The following is a 22,409-nucleotide window of genomic DNA, read 5'->3' as shown; positions in this document are numbered from 1 at the left end:
GCTGAGTCTGTGAGTTCTTCTGAGATAATCTGCCCAGTTTTAGAAAAAAAAAATTCAGATGGCACGGATGTGGCCACAATGCAAAGTCTTGTCTTTGTGACTTCAGAAAGGCTTGTGTATACTGGTGAACATCTCCTCCACCAGGCCAGAGGGTCTGATGTGCGGGGTAAGAGTGGCTCTGCAAGGTTGGCCATCATAGCATCTGAGGTCTTAGAAGAGGTAGCAGAAGGCCTCAAGCTTGCTACCCTCTTGTCAAAGTCTTCCCAAAACATGGCCCCTGCACTGGCAGTGAACCAGGATCTGAAACTCCTCACTCTGAGCTGGGTTAAAACTGTTAAAGCTGAAGTTATCATAACCTTAATGTCTTTAACATTTGTCTTTAACATTAATAATTCAAATTCAAAATGTTATTTGCTTTTAATGTATGTCATTATGTCCTTTTTTGAGCAATCTTCTTATACATATATTACACCAATATGTCAAGTCTGCCTAGGAAAAGCAATTATTATACCAGCAAACTCAAAATTGGAGTAAAAATGAACAAACTAGTCTATAAATACTTTTTATTGTAAGCTTGGATTATTATATTATTATATAGCCTAGTGTTTATTTACCGATAGACAGTCAAGAAGACAAATTAATCAAAATTTTATTTATAACAGGGTTTTATTTATTTATAAAATAATAACAAACCACAGATCCTCAACAAACAGTAACAAAAACACGGTGACAGAAATGTCAGAAATAGCGCATGGGGCTGTCACGTGATTAAGGAACGAGTCAAACTCGACCCGAAAGACTCATGAGATGAACTAATCAATTCTCTTTCCGGTGTCATGAGAAATCGAGTCCGCCCGAGAAATCGAGTCCGCTTAGGACCCCGAGTGATCCCATTGGCTCAACGAATAATTATTGGGTATTATTTTTTAGCGCCTGATTACAATTCCTGCTAAATAGCGTTTTTATTTTTGTCGTTTGAACTTTGCTATAATGACCATTTATGTACTTTAAATTACATGTTTCATAGGCTAGTATATAGCCGACGCGCTTTAGGTTGTGAAATCAAACATTTCTCGTTTTTTTTTTTTTTTTTGTTACTCGCGTATCAGCATAGCATACAGCTACTCGATGTGTGTGTGTGTAAATTTATATTGTTAATCTTAATGATATAATATCGCAATTGCTTGTGCAGAACCGTGTTATTGTTGTATTATATACAGATATATTATTATTTTATGTAAAATGAATGTTATATTAATTTTACATGAAGTATGTCAGTATGCCTATTATATTTATACCATTAAGTATAGTAAGTGAATAATGGTTGTTTGTGCACTGAAAGTAACTAAAAATACAGCTAGATAGTTTATATAGATAGCAATAATTGCTATATAATTATAATTTGCAATTATAATATAATGATTCTACTGTTTTTTTTTTACATATAAATGTTCAAGCAATATGCACACTATCTATGTAAGACATTTATACATTTTTCAAAATGAATAACATTTTCAAAGAATCTTTACAGAAAGACATACTGTTGTGTCTATGTGGTCAAAAACACCCTCACTGTTTTAATAGTTGGTGTTAAATGCATTAGTCGTCATACATACAGCAAGCAAGCCAAAGGCAACGGTGGTTAATTAAGAAAAAACTGTAAGATGTCGATACTGGAGTAAAAAAAAACCTTTGGAGAAACCAGACTAACCAAAAACACTGGGGACCAGTTCTCCTCTGTATATTCAGTCTGAACATTTGGTACAATATCATTGGTAGTTAACAGTGTTACTGCATTGATTCAGCTGTAAGGTTAGAGGTTAAATGTGCCATGTACAGGCAGCAACATTGTTTTCTCTGTGGCCCAGGTGAGGCAAGCAGTGGCAGTGAAGAGTGCTAAGGTGCAGTCATCCATTCATAAATTCTTGCTGTTTTGCTGAAACTGGAAACAGTTCATCCTATGTGAAGTCCATTGTGGAAGATTGGGGAATCCTCAGTCTCAACGTAACTCGAGAGCGTCTGGGACAGAGCTTCTGTGGTAAAGAAAAATATAAAAATTGTTTAGGAACTGTAATATAATTTTAAAAAAAATTTCCTCTCTGCCTTTGTAATATACAGTATGCTGGAAGACTTTCTTGACATACAGAACGGGTTCAGAATACAACAGAAGCAGGAAACATCAAAAATCACTGTTAACCGTAGAGCATCGGTTTACAATTCTTGCAAAAATCAAGTTATGATTTATGTGTATGTTGTTATAAAAACAATCAAACAGACATAAATGTAATCTGTTAAACTCAGTCTATTTTGCATTCAAAGATTGCTTTAAATAAAGAGACAGGTGATTTATTTGAGCAGAGCTTGTTTTCTGCCTCCACTATTTGGAAAGTCTAATACGAAAATACTTATATATATATACTATTTTATATTAAACAAAAAAACTGCTGCAATGAAAATCTCCTTTTGATTTATTGTGCCTTAATTTACTATTAATTTCATTCATAATTATTCACTTACTGAACGCTATTATAAAAGTATATACGTTTGTTTATGTTAAATAAAAGATAAACATGAGAAAAGAGTCGTATCTTCCCTTAAAATGCATCTTGAACAATCGGGTCCCACCTAGCGAGGACCCCTAAGATGGCGGCCATCGCGATGCCTGTGCGCAAGTCGGAACGGAGGCACTTGTCACGAAGGACACAAGACAGGTAGTAATTCACACTAAAAATCTTCGTGTGATTTGTGCACAAGTATGACAGAACTAGAGGTGTGCTTAAACCCGTCCTGCACACGCATGTATTTGGGTGTGGAGGGGAGGGGCGATTAATGATTTGAGCTGATTTTCTTATTAACTACCAATATTATCCACTGTCCTTGTACAGTAATATGACACTGACAATAAACACAAAAATAATAGTAGTAACGTTAGTACTGATAATAATAATGAATCATCTTACGGGTCCTCGCTAGGTGGGACCCGATTGTTCAAGCCTTTTTCTCGCGATCTTTGACGATGAGGTCTGTATTCATTGTTCAGGCGTTTTATCAACTCCATCTGCTATTTTTTCCACATATGAGCGTATTTTGCTGGTAGTTAATACGATCTCAAATCTGACAAAGATTTTTAGTGTACATTAGTAACTGTCTCGTGTCCTTCGTTCGGGACAAGTGCCTCCGTTGCATCCTGCGCACAGGCATCGCGACGGCCGCCATCTTAGGGGTCCTCGCTAGGTGGGACCCGATTGTTCAAGATGCATTTCTATGATTTTAAGTGAAGATACGACTCTTTTCTCATGTTTATCTTTTATTTAACATAAACAAACACATATACTTTCATAATAGCGTTCAGTAAGTGAATAATTATGAATGAAATTAATAGTAAATTAAGGCACAATAAATCAAAAGGAGATTTTCATTGCAGCAGTTTTTTTGTTTAATATAAAATAGTATATATATATATATATATATATATATATATATATATATATATATATATATATATATATATATATAAGTATTTTCGTATTAGACTTTCCAAATAGTGGAGGCAGAAAACAAGCTCTGCTCAAATAAATCACCTGTCTCTTTATTTAAAGCAATGTTTGAATGCAAAATAGACTAAGTTTAACAGATTACATTTATGTCTGTTTGATTGTTTTTATAACAACCTACACATAAATCATAACTTGATTTTTGCAAGAATTGTAAACCGATGCTCTACGGTTAACAGTGATTTTTGATGTTTCCTGCTTCTGTTGTATTCTGAACCCGTTCTGTATGATGTCAAGAAAGTCTTCCAGCATACTGTATATTACAAAGGTAGAGAGGAAATTCTTTTTAAAATTATATTACAGTTCCTAAACAATTTTTATATTTTTCTTTACCACAGAAGCTCTGTCCCAGATGCTCTCGAGTTACGTTGAGACTGAGGATTCCCCAATCTTCCACAATGGACTTCACATAGGATGAACTGTTTCCAGTTTCAGCAAAACAGCAAGAATTTATGAATGGATGACTGCACCTTAGCACTCTTCACTGCCACTGCTTGCCTCACCTGGGCCACAGAGAAAACAATGTTGCTGCCTGTACATGGCACATTTAACCTCTAACCTTACAGCTGAATCAATGCAGTAACACTGTTAACTACCAATGATATTGTACCAAATGTTCAGACTGAATATACAGAGGAGAACTGGTCCCCAGTGTTTTTGGTTAGTCTGGTTTCTCCAAAGGTTTTTTTTACTCCAGTATCGACATCTTACAGTTTTTTCTTAATTAACCACCGTTGCCTTTGGCTTGCTTGCTGTATGTATGACGACTAATGCATTTAACACCAACTATTAAAACAGTGAGGGTGTTTTTGACCACATAGACACAACAGTATGTCTTTCTGTAAAGATTCTTTGAAAATGTTATTCATTTTGAAAAATGTATAAATGCCTTACATAGATAGTGTGCATATTGCTTGAACATTTATATGTAAAAAAATTGTGTAGAATTATATTATAATTGCAAGTTATAATTAACAATTATAAACTAGCTGCATTTTTAGTTACTTTCAGTGCACAAACAGCCATTATTGCCTTACTATTACTGATTTGTAATAGTACAAGTAACTGTTGTACTATTATATGTACTGTGTTATATGAGTTAAAGTCAATTACAATTGTAATTTCGTCATCATAATGTGATAATTGCTGTATGATTTTCTTTGAAAACAATAGTTTCTTAAATAATATACAATCAGCAATTGCAATACATGAACTGCTTGTAAGCAAAACCATATATAACAACATAAGTATACTTATTACAATATTGAAAATAATGTAAAAAATTACATGAATTAGGTAGTAAGTCAAAATAAATAAAAATCAAAGTGTGTGTGTGTGTGTCTATATATATATATATATATATATATATATATATATATATATATATATATATATATATAGGTTCGTTTTATTAATAATTATCTTTAAACTATCCCACAATCTTCTGAATTTGTGGGCTAAACGTGTTTTAGTCATCACAACTGAATTATTATTATTATTATTATTTTAGAACTGGAAAATATATTCAAAAGCTGTGCTGAGGCGTTTTAGTAACCGAATATTAAAACTAATTACAATGCATCATTTATGAGATGCTGCTAGTTTTATGACATTTAAAAAAACATTTTGAACGATTACATTCTGTATTTTGCTTTTATTAAATTATTTTAGCTTGAAACAACAAGCTACCGCAGCTCCGATTAGCCATGCAACAAGTTATCGCGATAACAACTTTTGATCAGGCATTTAAAACAGCTACCGCCTTGGTCCTAAGCGGACTCGATTTCGCGGGGGGACTGGATTTCTCACCACACCGGCTCAAGACTGCGTTAGTTTTGCGTATGGGGCTGTCACGTGATTAAGGAATGACTTAAACCCGAAGACTTCTTGTCAGATAAGAGGTGAGATGAGCTAATCACAGACTGAAGACCCAGGTAAAGAGTGAGTATTTTTTTCTTTATCTCATAGCATTTTATTTTTGTATTGTTTGTAGTGTGATCAACGTTTGCGTAAGTACTAGATGTGTTGGGGAGGTAGCACTTAATATTTTAATAACATTTTGCTAAAATGAACGAAATGAACGAAATGACTCGAAAAAAGATTCGTTCATTTTGCTGAACGAGACTCAAAAGTCCGAGTCGGTAAAATGATCCGAACTTCCCATCACTAGAGAACAACATGCTTTTCTGTCTGTCTCTTTTTCAACTGCCTCTGCCCTTTCCGGCAGCTATCACATGAGCCACTGAAACAACGTTCTTAAAGGGGCAGCACCTAACAGTATGAATGAATACCCAGACAGCAGGTGACTCCGAGCCGGATCCGTATTTAAACCGGCAAATCCGCGTTACAACCACCTCCGTTCCACTGCTCTAATACGGATCCAGCCCGTGTCCGGGTTTTAGTAGGCGGGAACAACCGTCGCAAAGCAGATTCGGGCCGTATCTGTGATACGAGCGCGCGATTTTTCTTTCTGCAGTTAGAAGAGGCCAGTCGGCACTCGAAATCCTACACTTCAGACTTCACAAAGGTAAGCAATAGTTTGCTCAAACTACTATTGATGAATGAATTTCTTTTTTATGTTGTGCACTCTTTAACTTTATTTTTTATTTTTTGCTCCTTTGATCGGTTTTGAATTGTATTAGCTGACTTATCGGAGGAGAACATGCTAACATGAAGACGGTCCAGAGGACTGTAATTATATGAAATTGACGAATTTAACTGCTTCTATTTATTATTTATGAACTATTATTAATAATTTTTTTAATGTGCTGCGTGGTAATGTCAGTGATAGGATTGCGTTGCGTTAATTATGTCAAGGCTTAACTAACTAATGTCTCCCGTAGACCTTCATTTTAAAAGATATTTTATGTATATATATATATATATATATATATATATATATATATATATATATATATATATATATATATATGTAGTAGGTTATTTGTCAAAAGTTTGGAAATATTTACATGTTTTAACGTTTCTGAAAGAAGTCTCTAATCTGCTCAGTGTTCACCAAGACTGCATTTGTTTAAAGCTGAAGTCTGTAACTTTTTTGTTCCAAATGTACATAATGTATATATGCAAGTACATTATGAATCCATTTTCCAAACCGTGTTTTTGTCTTATTGTGAATTTCCACGTTACACCTGTAGTAAGTGTTTATAAAGGGACTATTTTAGACTGGTTCATGTCGCAGGACCTGCGTGTCTCGTCATAATCTGAGAAGTAGTTCCGGCTACATTGTTCTTCCGCAAGATGCATGCAGTTCTTTTTATTAACCACTGGAGAACCGTAGCGTTAATAAAAAAAAAATACATTTAAACCGTTGTATTGCGAAATATTATTAAAAGAACAGTTTTCTATTTGAATATATTTTAAAATTGTATTTATTTCTCTGATCAAAACTGAATTTCCTACAGTCTTCAATGTCACATGATCATTCAGAAATCATTCTAATAATAATTAGGATGATTTGCTGCTCAAGAAACATTAGTGATTATCTATATTGGCAGCTGTGCTGCTTCATATTTTAAGGCAATAACAATTTAATTAATTTTCTGATTGTCAACAAAAAAATTAATCAATGGAAGGATTTTTTTTTTTGTCACAATTAATCTTTTAGACACAATGAAAAGGAGGGAACCGCCTTTGACAAGCTCTGGAGTCAGACGGAGGGCTCGTATTTCCCTCGAGAAACGACTTCATGACATTGCAGAAGACTGTCTATTAGAATCAGAACCAACTCAAACTCAAAAAGTTGAAACAGATTCCATCACAAATGACACCCAAAGCAACAATGACTCTAGACTCCCTCAGATAGATGACCATTTAGATTTTGTTTGCACAGATGATATTGGAGAAGTGACAGAAAGACAACATGTTTCAGAGTCTGATTCTGAATCAGAATCTGAATTTGCAGATGAGCCAGTCAGCCTTGTTGAAAGTTTAGCCAATTGGTCTGTACAGTTTGGTGTTTCTTTAGTAGCCCTCACAGCCCTCCTTACTTTGTTGAGATTGTACCACCCAGAATTGCCTAAGGATGCTCGAACCATCCTTAAAACAAAAACTGAATACAAAATCCAACAAAAATGTGGTGGTTTGTATCATTATAGAGGAATTCTGACAGCTATGCATAACACCCTGAACCACCTAATTGGAAAGATTGCAGATGGCTTTACTTTTAGATTGCAAATCAATATTGATGGTTTACCCTTATTTAAGAGCTCTAATTTACAGTTATGGCCCATTTTAGGACTTCTCTTGAGTTTCCCAATGAAAGAACCTGTTGTCATTGGGCTTTTTAGTGGTACTAAAAAACCAAATGCCCCTGATGAATTTTTGAGAGATTTTACCCATGAGTTAAAGCAGTTGCAGGAAGGGTTCTTTTTCAGAGGAAAAAAGGTTTTCATTGAACTAGATTCTGTTATATGCGATACTCCTGCTAGAGCTTTTGTAAAAAACACGAAAGCTCACAATGGATACCATGGATGTGATAAGTGTTGCCAGCCAGGTGTTTATGTTAACAACAGAATGACATACCCCAGAAATGATTTTGTTTTACGGACTGATTCATCATTTTCAGACAGAGTTGATGAGGAGCATCATCATCATGGACCACATGGATTTTCTGGTCTAGATGTGGGCATGGTGTCTAGATTCCCTTTAGATTACATGCACCTTGTGTGTTTAGGTGTCACAAGGAGATTATTAAATATTTGGCTCAGGGGTCCTTTGACGTTTCGCTTGTCCTCCAGTCTTGTTGATCAGATTTCTCAAAGTCTAATTCAGATGCGTGCGTACATACCAGCTGAGTTTGCAAGGAAGCCGAGGTCTCTGAGAGATCTAGACCGTTGGAAAGCTACTGAACTAAGACAGTTTCTGTTGTATACTGGCTCTGTTGCTCTGGCACCACATTTAGATTGTGATGTATACAATAACTTTATGTTATTGTATACTGGTATTTGCATCCTTGTCAGTCCTCAGCTGTGTTCTATGTTTAACAATTATGAGAAAATGCTACTAACAACATTTGTAAGTCATTTTGGGGAGCTTTATGGAAAAGATGGCTTAGTGTATAATGTGCATGGCTTGGTCCATTTGTCAGCTGATGCACAACTGCATGGTTCTTTAGACTCCATCTCAGCTTTTCCATATGAAAATTACCTCAATACACTGAAGAAGTTTGTGAGAAAGCCAGAATTTCCTCTTGCACAGATAATACGAAGGTTATCAGAGGTTGAAGACATCAGAACTGTCGAGCTCCCCTGTAAAGCTTTAAGAAGGCAACATTATGTTGGACCTGTTCCCGACGGCCTTCAAGCTACAGCACAATACAGGCAGCTGCAGACTGAACAGTGGTCAATTAAAGTTTCCACTGGCGATAATGTTTTTGCTATAGACAAAGACATATGTGTTATCTATAACATTGTTCAGTCTGTCGAGGGCATATATGTAGTGTTTAAAGTTTTAACACAGATGGACAATTTCTACAACTATCCAATGAGCTCGGATTTTCTCAGAGTATTCATTGTCTCTCATCCAACAGGACCGTTTAGGGTAGCCAAAATATCACAGATCTCTCACAAGTGTGTGCTCCTTCCTTACAAAGATAGATTTGTTGTCATGCCCTTCTTGCACAGCCAAAGTTATAGTGCAGAGATGGATTAGTTCTGGGACAGCAACATTGTGATGGCCCAGATCCAGCACTCATCTAGCACGTATGGAATGGTGATCTGTTAACAGGCTTATTAAGGCTGAGATGACCCCATATTTAATATTAAGATAAGATTGTGTGGCTCAGATAAGGTCCATGTCTGGTTTATTCTTTGCTCTTTGCCTGCTATGGCCTGCTTGTGGCCCAGATCTGGAAAACAGGTGTGGATCACCCAAGGTCCGTCATTCAACACCAAATGCAGGCTAGCTCCTCATTCCTTATGGGCTGGATCTGGGCCATCACAGTGTTGCTATGTGGGCAGGTGGGGCTGTAAAAGGTGAGGGTTAAGGGCAGAGTGGCGGGAGACAAAACAATTGATGCTGACTAAAGACTGACTTAACACTCTGAACTGACGAAGAGCTGCTGTACTCCACAAAGGTTTCTGGAAACTTGTGGATTTTGACAATGTAGGGTTTTTGGATGACTCCTAAAGGACACAGTTTTGAGATTTGGTGAGTGTGTGATATTTGCTTTTTTCTATTTTAGAATTTATTTTGTGCATACTATTGTGCATCAGAGGAATTTTACCTTGTGATGCATTTTATGATAGCGATTATTATGCTGATCTGTACAGCAGCAATAATCACAGTGATCAGGACATATAATGTAAGTACTGTACACGTACATTGTAAGTATCCACAATAAATAATAATAAAACTTATGTCACAACTAATTTCAGCAACCTAATTGAGACAACATTTTCCATTAATTCACAAGTTTACACTCCTCTACAATTAGAGGGGGTAAAGAGTTGGGCCCAGAACCCAGAGTACTCCCCCCGTAAAATATTATCATGATTTTTTTCCCCATATCATACAATGCCAATATTTATCTTGATATTAGTTTACCTACCATTTACGGGGAAGGAATTTTTTTTTTCTTCCACATATTTGTGAGACCTTGAGAATGAATGTACACATGTAAAGTTGTTTGTTTACAATTAAACTCCACAGAGTAGATAACTTTTAATTTAGTATTGTAGGATTTCTAGATGTGAGTGAGAGAATGATGGTGTTTGTTTGTCAATTCTCTGTTTACTCTACCGTGGTAGCTTTTCTAACCATGAAATTAAATTATTAAGAGTAACACTGGATTACATGTGGTGTTCCTTGTGCATCTACAATTTTGAATCTTTACAGGAAAAGGCAGGCTATGCTGGTTATAACAGAATAAAAAAAAACAAATATATTGATTGAAAGAAAATGTCAAAAGGAGTGTTTCAAATATTGTGTCTAATGGATAACTTTTTCAAATATGTAATAATTTCTGCAACAATTTCTTTTTTTTAGATGTTTCTACTCATCGAATTTACAGAAACAAAAACTGTCAACATTATATCCGAGTCGTGGTTTGAGGATGGTGTCACTTGGTGGCCAAATTATAAAAGTGATGAACGCATAAATAGAGCTATCCAAAAATGTGAAGAGCCAGGAGAAGACTGGAAAAAGTTTGATGTCCGAGTCCTCTCAAGAACTGGTAAGAATCTGATTTACAAACATAATTCAGGTGTTATGAAATACACCAACTCTGTAAACAAACAGATTTAAAATTCTAATTATTAATGGTCTATTTCTGTCAAAATAGTCATTCATTTCTGCCATTAATTGAGGGATTTGGAACACCAGCCAAATATTTTGTCACATGTCATAGTTGTTGCTATAAGGAGATAGTAGTGTAGCACTGTAACCCCACCCCCACCCCCATGTACAAAATAATACAGTACACTAGTACAGTAATTACTCAAGTGGTTAGATAATACTGCAAAATGGATTTGATAGTGTACTTTGTCTAAAGTGATGCATTTTTGACACAGTCATCATTTCCTGCATGCGAGTAATCATTTTTTTATTTGTCAATTTTGATCAGGTGATTACCTTAAAGCAAGAGACAAACTGAGGGCCTCACTGACCTGTAATACCTCTGAGTTACAAACAGATGATGAGGAAGAAGTCATTAGGAAGAGAAAAATTAAGCCAAGGTTTCATATTCTAAAAGACTGACACATGCACCATTCGAAATTACATTTAGAAATATATTTGTTAACTATAGTGTGTTGTTGTCATAAGTACAGACTTTGATAAAAAGTCGGTACTGAAATTTTAAAGAACCCGTTCAACAGTGCTCAAAATGTTAGAAGGAAAGGCTGTTATCGCCATATTTCTTAATTTTCATTACCGACTTGGAAGTCTTTTGACAACACTACTATAGAGCTAACATATTAGGTTGGGCAAACATGTTTTTTGCTATGGTGTAATTGGCTCTAATTATCAAAGCAAGCAATGGATTCTTTGTATAGTGACTATTGTGTCTTGCAGTACTACAGATGTCAAGTGAAGTAAAGATTCCTAGTACAGGCTTAGTAGGCTAATTTAATATTTAGCTTAGTTGAGTATAAGCAGTTCTTACATTTTTAAATCAAGTTGTTGATATTTGATGCCCAAAAAATCTTTATGGTCCATTGTAATTTGTTTTTGTTTGCTAGGCAAATCTTTGGTGATACAGATTCTGACAGTGAGCCAGAGGGTGGTATAAAGAGGAGATACCACAATCTCTCCACTTGTCTACCGCCACCTATTCCTCCACCTACTCCTGACATACCATCAACTGAAACCTGCCAGACTTCCATTAGACCTCTGCCAGATCTGAGGCAGATTGAATATTCTTCTTTCACTGGTACATTCCTGCGTTTCCATTAATTATTAATAAATTATTTTGTAATCAATTTTTTTGTTAATATCTAACTGTTTAGTTGTAACATTAACATAACAGTATTAAGTCAAGTTACTTCTATGGGACTGATGCAGTTAATGTAACTTCATGTCCTCAGTGACTCATGACTCATACTTGAAGGATTTATTAGTATGATACTGAATATATGATGTGTTATTCACTTAAAAAAATCTAATTATTGTCATTTTCATGTTTCACAGCAGCACCACCTGTCCACTTTAATGCAGCTGGAATGCCTTCCAGTCCGCTACGCCACTGCTCTGTTGGATATGTCCCCAATCTGATGCCTCTTGAAGATGGATATTATACAGGTAAAATATTTTATTTTGCTTAATCTTTGCTCATCAAAGTTATTACATATGGGCAAAAACTATGAGTTCATCTTGTCTCTCCCTGGTCTCAGTGCCTCCAGTTGCTACACCTACCTCTGACAGGCCATCAAGCTCTATGGGCCACATCTCTACCATGCCTCAAATGTCAAAGGAGCATTCCTTCAGGCCCACGTTTAGACTGGGGAAGATGGGCACTGGACCTATTCCTTGCTCTGGTAAAATCCTTTAAATATAAAACATTCTACAATTTTTCTAATTATATATATTAAGAAAACTTTGTATTTTTGGTCTTTAAATGCTTTCTTAACTCTTTTTGTAGCTGCACAGCTGCACATTCTAACATTGTTAGAAAATGTTAAGGAACAGCAAACACAGCTTGCCTTTGCTGTCAGTAATCTTGCTGCACGACTGGGGACAGAAAATCCTGTGGCTGAAATGCCTCACAATATCAGTGTTCCACTGGCCACTATGCCTGAAGTTGAGGAGCTGGAGGAGTGGCTTAAAGATTCAAGAAACGCACGGGCTAAACAAAACATGGTGTGTCTTTTATTATTTTATTATTATTATTATTATTGTTATTATTATTATTATTATTTATTATTATTATTATTATTATTAATGCTACTTCACAATTGTTGTACAAATTTATTCTGTGCTTATAAAGTATTCACTGCTCTCATCTATATTTTCAGATCATTAATCAAAACAGAAAATAGAATGATACAGTTTTATATAATATATGTTTGTCTTTTCAGATATCTGCTCTGGGTGCTGTTGGAGGACAAAACACCAAAAGAATCACCTGGAACATACTTCATAGGCTTTTCTCAGATTCAGTAGCTAAAAAAATTAACTGGAAAGGAGTCAATGGGAAGAAGTGTTTCAAAGAAATGCACACAAGAAGTTTGTTGATCAGTAAGTATAATACGATACCAAGAAGCTGAGTGTTAAGAGTATTTCATAAACCATCTCCACAACCTAAATAATATTTATGGCTAAGATATTACTATTTCTTAAAATTAATTTCTAGGAATGGTTCACCCCAAATGTTTAATTTTCTGTTAATTTACTCACTCTCAGGCTATTCAAGATGTAGGTGTCTTTTTTTCTTCTGTTGAACCGTAAAGATGTTTAAATGAAGCTGTGGTCCTCTGTAATTCTTATAATGGAAGTCAATGCTACCGTCACTTTGAGAGTAATACATATACCAGCAAATTAATAAAACCTCAATGTATCATCAGGAGTATTGGATTTGTTTTGCCGGTATATGTTTCCCTTTAAATGAATATTTAAATCGTTGATATACCCATTTATCCCTTAATTGATGGACAATGTATAACTGAAGAACTATCATTTAGGAGCTTAGTAGTCCGGGGAAGTTTGAGATGTTTATTGCACATATTTTGTTTTTCATCAGGAGCTGTAAGGAGTAACCCGTCCTCTACCGGAGCAGCAGATACTGACATCGATTCTTACGCTATCCGTTGGTTCAATCTTGCCTCTGACCGTGGCGGCGGCCGGAAAGAACGTGAAAGAGCCAAAGAGGCATTAACTGAGGTAAATTTCAGATATAAACAGCATAAGAGGCTTTCGCATTTTACTAGCCATCAGGGTGGTTTCCCGAGAACTAATGGTCACCTTATCCTGGGTACACACCAAAAGATTCTTTACATTTTATATGATTTTCAAAATGTGATAGACCACATTTTCATCTCGCTTTCTGATTGGATATTGTTTAGTTTCACGTGATAATCTCCAGAGCGTACATGTGTTTGTCATCGGGGTTCCCCCCACACATCAGGATTTCTGATCATAAATATTAAACATGTTGAATATTTATGATTCGCGGGTCCAACATTCTTCCAATCAGGTTTGGACACTCTTAACACACCTCACACCAAGAGAAAATATGATAAGATAATCTGTAGAACCATCAAGATAATCAGGACATAGCTAGGATTGTCGGAAGGGGGATATCAGCCCAAAATCAGCCTGATTATCTTTGTGTGTACCTAGCATTAGGAATGCAGGATCCATCTATCAGTTAAGCCTTCGTTGAAGACAACATGTATTTCACATGTTAATCATTGTCTGTGACTGTCTCTGAACAGTGCTTCAATAGATCTCAACAAAACTAACAGCTTTCTTTTTGGTCTTTTGTTTGCAGATATCTCATGGGAATTAAATCGCACATGTGAATGGGTTTGTTGTTCCATGGCTTTGCTACCCGTTCTGTTTGGTTCATGATGGGTCTGCGGTTCATAATATGAACATTTTTTTGATGCAGCTTTTTGCTGCCTCTTTCTACTCAAGAAAGAAGACCAACGTATCTTTTTGTCACTTGTTTCCCTGACTTCTATTATTACCATTCTCAGTTTATTTTTATAATTTCTGTCATCTTTCTATGTCATGTTTATTTGTACTTCATTATAAAGCGACCTTGAGTTGTATGAAATGTGCTATATAAAATAAACATAGCATTATTATTATTATTTACCACTGTTTTAATCTTTTGTTTCCAATTAGTTTTTTTGAATGCATGATTATTGTGAAGTAGTGGCTGTGATTTAGTGCTAACACTAATTTATCAGGTGGTATTTTAGTTTAAAAAGGTGTTTTAAATTAATTGTCTATCTAAAGTAGTACTTTCAACATTTAATTGCCTGAGCATTTCATGTTAAAACCTAAAGAAAAATATTCAGTGGCATGAGACCATAAGATATTAGATAATATATATGACAAGATTCTTTAAATTCTAGATATTGTATGTATACTACTTTAGAGAGAGAGAGAGAGAGAGAGCGTGTGTGTGGTGGGGGGGGGGGGGGGTGTACGGTCTACAATATGAGCTAGCCCTGATCCGGCATGATTCTGGACCAGATCCAAAACAGAACTGGACCTGATCTGGCCCGCATTTGGGCCAAATTGCCATAAAGGAATCCGGGGTTGGCCCAGTTCTGGTCCGGATAAGGAAAAACGGATCCGTGCCGGTATTGGCCCGTTGTGCCAAAAGACACCGGCCCAGGTCTGTTGCGTGGATCTGGCCCAGAACTTACGACGTGTCTGGGCCAGATCTGGCCCAGATTAATTTTGCTATCTGGGTAGATAGAAAAATATATAATTATAAATATGGAAAATACGTACATTTACAAATTTATATATATTTCAATATGTACTTACTTAATACAAATCTGAATAACACTGACATATGTTTTATTAACCGTATGTGTTTCCCTTATGTAAAAATCTAAGCACTCTCTGTAGTGTAGATACAGAAGCGCGTCAACAGGACTTTTATTTTGATCTGGTGGCCTGACGTCATAAGGCTGCGGCGCGCTCCGGCGTCTGTGTTTCAGCTGAGAAAGGTCTGTGGTCTTACTCTTTTAAAGTGTTTGAATTCATACAAACGCGTGCAATCTATTTTATAGTGTTTACTTGTGATGTAAAGTTGATAATCATCGAGCGTAACATTGTAATATTTTATCTAATATTAAAGCAGGTTGTTTTGTGAGCAAAGCGCATCCACACATTAGTAACATTCGAGGTGCGTCTGATCTCGCTCTCTGTGTGAAGTTAGCGATCTTCAAAGCTCCGAGTCAATTGAATCGGTTCTTCACAAATGATTCAGTGTTTTGAATCGCCGCTCGCTGAAGAGACATTGCTGTTCGATACTAAACACAACGAGAACAAACACAAACATGTGATGACAACTTTACCAACTGCTGGTGTGGTGTAATGGCAAGCTTAAAGTACAATAGCAATTTTCAAACGTGGAATTGATTCAAGTTATACTTATTAAATGCCCAATGTTAATCAAACCTGTATAGAGAGTTACATTTGTTAAGTGTTAGTCTAATCAGATCTAATCCATTAACTCTCACTCTGTCTCCCTCACCAGTGTGCTGACTACTGAACTAGAGCTGATTGAGACACACCCAGAGATTTCTTTTTCCCTGTTAATTATTCAAATCTTAAACCGGCAAGTATATCCAAACTCACAGGAAAAACTCCTGCTGAAGTAACTGAGATCCACGTGACTTGATTATAAAGATGGAGATTATTAAAGAGGAGAGTGAAGACGTGAAGATTGAAGAAACATTGAGAGTCGAAAATGAAGAAACTGAGGAACAAAAAAAGATGGAGATTATTAAAGAGGAGAGTGAAGAAACATTCACAGTCAAACATGAACAAACAGGTTGGTTTTCATTCTCAAATCTGAACTATCCTGTATATTTTCCTGTTTATTCTCAATTCATTTGCCTTTGGCACACATTTTTGTACACCCTTTTTATAGGTTTTCACAACAAATCCTGCCCAGTTGCTTCTCAAAACTAGTCCAAAATTAGTCCAATCGCGCTTCCAGGAGGTTCCACGATAAAAATTGCTTACCGAGGTTACAATATAAGTTTTTTAGCAAGGTTGCCTTGGTAAAATTTGCATTTTAGGTGCTAAATATCGCGTTATTGGTATTGTCGCTTTGACCTGTGGACATGAAAAACAACCACAGACTTGGCAACACCGGTTGGCATTTACTATACCGAGCCGTAATTCACTGAAAATCTACACAAAATCGATGTTAAAATCCCAGGCGATTCTTTGTCGATTTTGAAAACGATTTTGTATTAGTTGTCGGTAGACTACGGCTCTGTGTAGTAACTTCCGCTCCATGTGTCACATGACTTGTATTTGTCACATGATTGCTTGGATGTGCATAATTAAGGTGATCACCTGTGTCTATTTAAAGTTGGCTTCACTTTACATTGATACTGTGCCTGACGACTTGAATGTCGGTCGAAACGTTGCTTGAGCTTAATTAAATTCCTCTGGAGCAGTAGTTTTCAGTGTGCAGACTTCACTTCTTTATTTGATTATTTTAAGTGTCACACCATAGGATATTATAAGTACCATTTTAGTCCTTTAGTGTGACGCAAAGTATTTATATTTAAATAATTTTATTTACCATATAAAGTATCATATTTGTATGTAAAATATGCTTATTTTTGTTATTTAGTATTTCTTTTACTTCAGAAAAAAGTAAATATTCCAGTAAGTTCCGACAGCCAAAACCTAAACATTTGTTTGATTTATTGAAAATGTTGTATAGGCTCACCCCTTCATTTATGTTTTTTAAATGCATCGTGTTGGATTTATCGGCCAAAAAAAGTTTTGAATTGTAGTGTTTCCCATTCATTTTTTTATGGGAGAAATTTGAGAGGGTTTTTTTCCCAACCAAATTAACTTTTTTGAATCAAGTCCTCCAATTTGTTTTTTAAGTGGCAAACTTAGGAAAAGTAGCCAAGTCTTGAGCTGATCAGATTAAGGAAACCATATTAAAAAAAAAATCCATAAGGATTTTAATGTAAACATGCTTATAAGGAGGGCCTATTGTTTTCTTATTAGGGGTCAAGCCCCAGTAGCCCCTAATGTGTCTGTATGTGTTTATTCTTCTGCTCGTCCAATGGGAGTCTATGGCAGCACCTATACATGCCAAAAATGTGTTTCTGTGAAAATAAAAGACTTGGCAAAGCGATGGCAGTAGATGATCTCTTTGGCTACAGTTGCCATTTCAACAACCTAGTTTTTTTCACGTCTTTTGATTTGTCATGAAGTAAATATAGGTATTTTAAATAAGTTTAATAAGTCAATTCCTGCCCATACCCAGCTATGGGGACCGCTGTCCATTATCACAAATGATTCATGATACAACATTTTCCAGCTAACCAATTTTTCCTCTAATAAACAAAGCTTTTATACCATTTGTTAATAATTGCTGGACTCAAAACAGCATCATTAAAAGCTGCATTGACCAACATTGATGATACTTTTTCCCAGAGCATTCAATGATGTCACTAAACAGTGATGCCAGAGCTACAAGCATAGTTCACAAGTTTCTGCATGGATCTCACTAGCCTAGGACATAGGTTTTCAAGCTCTGTGACAAAATGGGACGTTTTAAGGAAAATGTATAGTCTATGTAAGTAATGGCCTAAACAAAAAATAAGAATTTGTTTTTATGAAAAAAAACTAAATATATTGATCTTAAATAATTAAGTTAACAGATTTAAAACAAAAGTGTGCCGCATCGCTCCATCAACAAGTTCACAGAAAGGAAGACAACGCTTATTGTGTTTGTTTGCTTTATTTTACAAAAGCACAGATCTTCAGTTTTTATTTTTTGTGATATGTGAAAAAATGTCAACACTTTTGCACACTTATTTTTTTATATCTCTGTAGTATACTGGCCCACTCTGCTGTTATGCCAAGGATGTTTTTTGCTCATGTCAAGAGGATGATTTTTTCATTCTACATGCTAATGTGGGTAAAGTGCAAGCCTAGTTTACATTTTAAATGAGTTCAAAATTCAAATAAACTTTCAAAATCTGACATTTTTCGGAACAGAATCCAGCAGGATCAAAATGAGTACTGGTCATACTACTCTGATGAAAATGGTTGATGTGAGAGATGGTGTGTTTTTCTGCAGAAGATGGAATCAGTTCACTGACGGTGCAGCACACACATGTGCCACAGTTACGTTTGGGATCATTTTATTTTAAATGCCACAATGTCAGTTGAAAATATTGCAATTGTATTTTAAAACACAACGTCAATCACCATGAAACCATTTAAAGAGGCGCGTTCAACAGTCTCCGCGCCAGGATAGTAAACCGTTAGTCGTAGCCATTGGCTAAACGTCTGGTGCATATAGGACACAAAAGGGGAAAGACTTCAGAAATGTCCAAGTCATTGTCGGAGTTGGTTGAATTCAATAGGATTTAACCTCGACGTGTCGCATTTTCTTACGTTCCACCTGGAAACCACCTGGATACTCTGGTGCCAAACCCCTTCACAAAAAAATGTGAAGCCGCTGTGTTTACAACTGTGATGAGCGCTTATCAGGATCATCTTTGGATTCTCAAAAGTATGTGAAATAGCACAGAAACTTTAAAATATGTCCGAGTTTGACACACCAGTCTTATTGTAGTAACATTTCCATGCCTTAAAATGTGACGAACAAAACAAACTGTGATTGGTTGTTTTACGTGTCGGCCCAACAGCCTCATGGCTGGGCCTTGGCCAATGAAAGCTTCCATGAATTCTGGACCTTAAACCGTCAGTCTAAAAGTGAGATTAGGAAACGGTCAACAAAGTAAAATGATCTCAAACCTTTTATCAAATGATCATAAGCACATCTATTCACTTTATAAGCCTGCTACTAGTATGTTATTCAGACTAAAACCCCTTTAAATTAGGTCAGAAAGCGGGTTTTTTGTGAGTAGCTTTTGCACATGCTGTTATGCTGGTGACTATTAAGGTTAATGATTAATCGATTAATTGGTCGTTAATTTAAATAATGGTCAATCATGGAAATTATCATTAAAACTTGAGGCACAACAGACAGCAGATCATCAAATTTAGGGGTGAAATCTTCCTTTGTTTTAGGAGACTGTAACATTGACTGAAGTAAATGGTGCAGAGTTAAAGGCTGCAATCTTGCAGTTGCTTAGTGGATATAGCATGCAGTTGTATGTTAGTTTTGACACTATACATGTTAGAATGTTTTGATGTCTGTTGTTTCATGTTAATAAACTAGGGTTAACTTTAATTTGTCTTTTTTTAACCTTAGATCTGATGGCACTGAAAGAGGAGAGTGAAGAACTGAATGAAATGAAAGAGATAGATCATGATTTAAAAAATGAAGAAACATCTTTTACTTGTTTACAGACTGAAAAGATTTCTAGAAAAAGGTCTAAAAACAGAGGACGAAAACATTATTTCATCTGCGAAACATGTGGAAGAAGTTTCATTAAAAAAGAAAGCCTTAACAGACACATGAGGGTTCACATTGGAGAGAAGCCTCACACCTGCTCTCGGTGTAGAAAGAGTTTTGATCAACATGAAAACCTTGAAGTCCACATGAGAACTCATAGAAAGAAACTCTACAATTGCTCTGAGTGTGGAAAGAGTTTCGGTCAAAAACGACACTTTGAAGGTCACATGAGAATTCACTCTGAAAGGCAATCCTACACATGCCCTCAGTGTGGAAAGAGTTTTAATCATAAAGGACGTTTTGAACACCACATAAGAACTCACACTGGAGAGAAGCCTTTCACCTGCCAACAATGTGGAAGAAGTTTCAGCCAAAAAGGAAACCTTGACAGGCACATGAGTGTTCACACTGGAGAAAAGCCTTACATCTGCCTACAGTGTGGAAGAGATTTCAACCGCAAAGAAAACCTCAACTCCCACATGAGCATTCACACTAGAAAGAGTCTTTTCACCTGCCAACAGTGTAGAGTAAGTTTCACTCAAAAAGAAGGCTTTAACAGACACATGAAAATTCACAATGTAGAGCAGCTTTACACATGCAAACAGTGTGGAGAAAGTTTTGATCAACATGGAAACCTTGAAGTCCACATGGAAACTCATAGAGAGAAACCCTACACATGCTTTGAGTGTGGAAAGAGTTTCTGTCAAAAACAACAGTTTGAATACCACTTGAGAACTCATACTGGAGAGAAACCCTACACATGCCCTCAGTGCGGAAAAGGTTTCAATCATAAACCACACTTGGAAAGCCACAAAATGATTCACACTGGAGAGAAACCTTTCACCTGCCAACAATGTGGAAGAAGTTTCAGCCAAAAAGGATCCCTTAACAAGCACATAATGCGACACACTGACGAGAAACCGTTTAAATGTGGACACTGTGGAAAGAGTTTTAAAAATAAAACAGCATTTACACACCATATGAGTTTTCACATTTGAAAATAGCTGAGCAGTGGATCTGGGTTTGTTTACACCTGTATTTAAAATGTGTTTTGGTTGATGGGATCACAAATAGACTGTTCATGTCTCTTTTGTCTACTTCTGTCCACCTTTTGTCAAGGGGAGGAGGGTAAAGGCTTGGGATCTTTAACATCTTGTGTAGCAAATTAACTCAATTTATGATTAATTATAACTGGTTATAATTAATAATGAATATTTAGATTAGATCTTAAAATTAACTGTAGCCGTATTGATGTTACAATTATTTGATCTGTCCGTCCAGTGAGCAGTCACTGTTAGTGGTCGAACCGATATATCGGCCAATAAGTTCTTCTGCTTGGCCGATGTGTTTGAGGTGGGACTTTTATTTTGACAGCACTATGAGCGATAGCACCCGAGGCACACACCGCTCACACTCTCCCTCTTTTACTGTTGTTAACAGTTCTGTGTAATATGATTAGAAGTCTGTCTAATAATCAGATTGAACGGTTAAACGAAGGAATTAATGTATACAGTAAGTATTATAACAATTGCTTTTATATTAGGCCTATTAGTAATAGAAAGGCTAACAATATAATACTTTCTGGTTTGCCGTCAGCATTAAGCAAATATGCATTTATATAATTAAAACAAACCTTTGAGTGAATAATGAACATTTAATTTCATAAACTTAGTTGAATTCAGCTGTGAGATCTTGTGAAGTGTGTATCCAACATGATAATGTGTTCTCTGCGTGACGGTCGATCCGTGTGAATTAAATGATTTAAACTTTACACTCCTGATTTCAAATTATGCTGCACTTTGCCCACTGCCATATTCATGTCATTTACACTGTGTGCTGTATGTAAAATGAGGGTTATCCTGGATTTATTTGAAAAATATGATTCCCAGTGCACACAAACTTCCCAGAATACTGAGTGCTCCATTGGTTACAGTGTTTACCTTCCTTTTGAATTATATTTGTATTAAATATACTTCAGATGACATTATTTTTCACAAATAATCATGTTTCTTTTACACATTTACTTTTAACTCCATTGTCAAATTATTACAAATTTGAGTACTACTAATAATTTAATAAATCATATTGGATTTATATCGGCTATCACCCCCCGCTTTATAAGATATCGGTTGACCACTAATCACTATTATCATTTCTAAATTCTGGGAAAGATGATTTTCCTGCCCAATGATGAATAATCTTCCTACTTCATGCAGTACTAGCAGTAGTTTAGCATGTAGCAAGAATTAACACTCGGTGACTCCAAATTGGGAGCATCACACAGATACAATCAAAGAATCAAAAATCAC

General features: G+C 35.9%; 2 protein-coding genes and 1 long non-coding RNA gene across 9 annotated transcripts; all 3 read left to right on the top strand.

The window, feature by feature from the left end:
• The first annotated feature begins 2,613 nt into the window (after nucleotides 1–2,613).
• On the top strand, nucleotides 2,614–4,884 carry LOC113067446 (uncharacterized). The gene is made up of 2 exons (XR_003279346.1): nucleotides 2,614–2,711; nucleotides 3,893–4,884. It is a non-coding gene; the product is annotated as an uncharacterized LOC113067446 (long non-coding RNA).
• A 135-nt stretch (nucleotides 4,885–5,019) lies between these two features.
• Nucleotides 5,020–14,786, top strand: LOC113066017 (uncharacterized). 4 transcript variants are annotated; one of them, XM_026237590.1, is made up of 11 exons: nucleotides 5,655–6,081; nucleotides 7,180–9,722; nucleotides 10,560–10,746; nucleotides 11,137–11,248; nucleotides 11,753–11,943; nucleotides 12,201–12,311; nucleotides 12,404–12,547; nucleotides 12,652–12,869; nucleotides 13,088–13,247; nucleotides 13,750–13,889; nucleotides 14,500–14,786. In XM_026237590.1, exons 3-11 carry the CDS (start codon nucleotides 10,560–10,562, stop codon nucleotides 14,515–14,517), a joined length of 1,281 nt encoding a protein of 426 aa, XP_026093375.1. In that variant the 5' UTR covers nucleotides 5,655–6,081; nucleotides 7,180–9,722; the 3' UTR covers nucleotides 14,518–14,786. The 4 variants fall into 4 exon arrangements, with proteins under 4 accessions (XP_026093393.1, XP_026093366.1, XP_026093375.1 ...); XM_026237608.1 differs by lacking the exons at nucleotides 5,655–6,081; nucleotides 7,180–9,722 and adding an exon at nucleotides 5,020–5,455; XM_026237599.1 differs by lacking the exon at nucleotides 7,180–9,722 and having other exon boundaries at nucleotides 5,656–6,081.
• Nucleotides 5,461–21,960, top strand: LOC113066423 (gastrula zinc finger protein XlCGF57.1-like). Of its 4 annotated transcripts, none has more exons than XM_026238331.1 (3): nucleotides 5,461–5,495; nucleotides 16,231–16,527; nucleotides 19,957–21,960. In XM_026238331.1, exons 2-3 carry the CDS (start codon nucleotides 16,383–16,385, stop codon nucleotides 21,096–21,098), a joined length of 1,287 nt encoding a protein of 428 aa, XP_026094116.1. In that variant the 5' UTR covers nucleotides 5,461–5,495; nucleotides 16,231–16,382; the 3' UTR covers nucleotides 21,099–21,960. The 4 variants fall into 4 exon arrangements, with proteins under 4 accessions (XP_026094116.1, XP_026094107.1, XP_026094121.1 ...); XM_026238322.1 differs by lacking the exon at nucleotides 5,461–5,495 and adding an exon at nucleotides 15,367–15,697; XM_026238336.1 differs by lacking the exon at nucleotides 5,461–5,495 and adding an exon at nucleotides 15,715–16,081.
• Nucleotides 21,961–22,409: the final 449 nt, after the last annotated feature.

This window comes from Carassius auratus, chromosome 4 (assembly GCF_003368295.1).
Source record: "Carassius auratus strain Wakin chromosome 4, ASM336829v1, whole genome shotgun sequence".
NCBI lineage: Eukaryota > Metazoa > Chordata > Actinopteri > Cypriniformes > Cyprinidae > Carassius > Carassius auratus.
The sequence above is the reverse complement of the archived record's forward strand: the minus strand, read 5'-3'. Positions and strand labels throughout refer to the sequence as shown.

Coding starts and splice junctions, on each gene's coding strand:
- LOC113066017 (XM_026237581.1), top strand. CDS start 7,185: ATGAAAAGGAGGGAACCGCCTTTGACAAGCTCTGGAGTCAGACGGAGG.
- LOC113066423 (XM_026238331.1), top strand. CDS start 16,383: ATGGAGATTATTAAAGAGGAGAGTGAAGACGTGAAGATTGAAGAAACA. Junction 16,528..19,956: donor AGTCAAACATGAACAAACAG/GTTGGTTTTCAT, acceptor TTTTAACCTTAG/ATCTGATGGCACTGAAAGAG.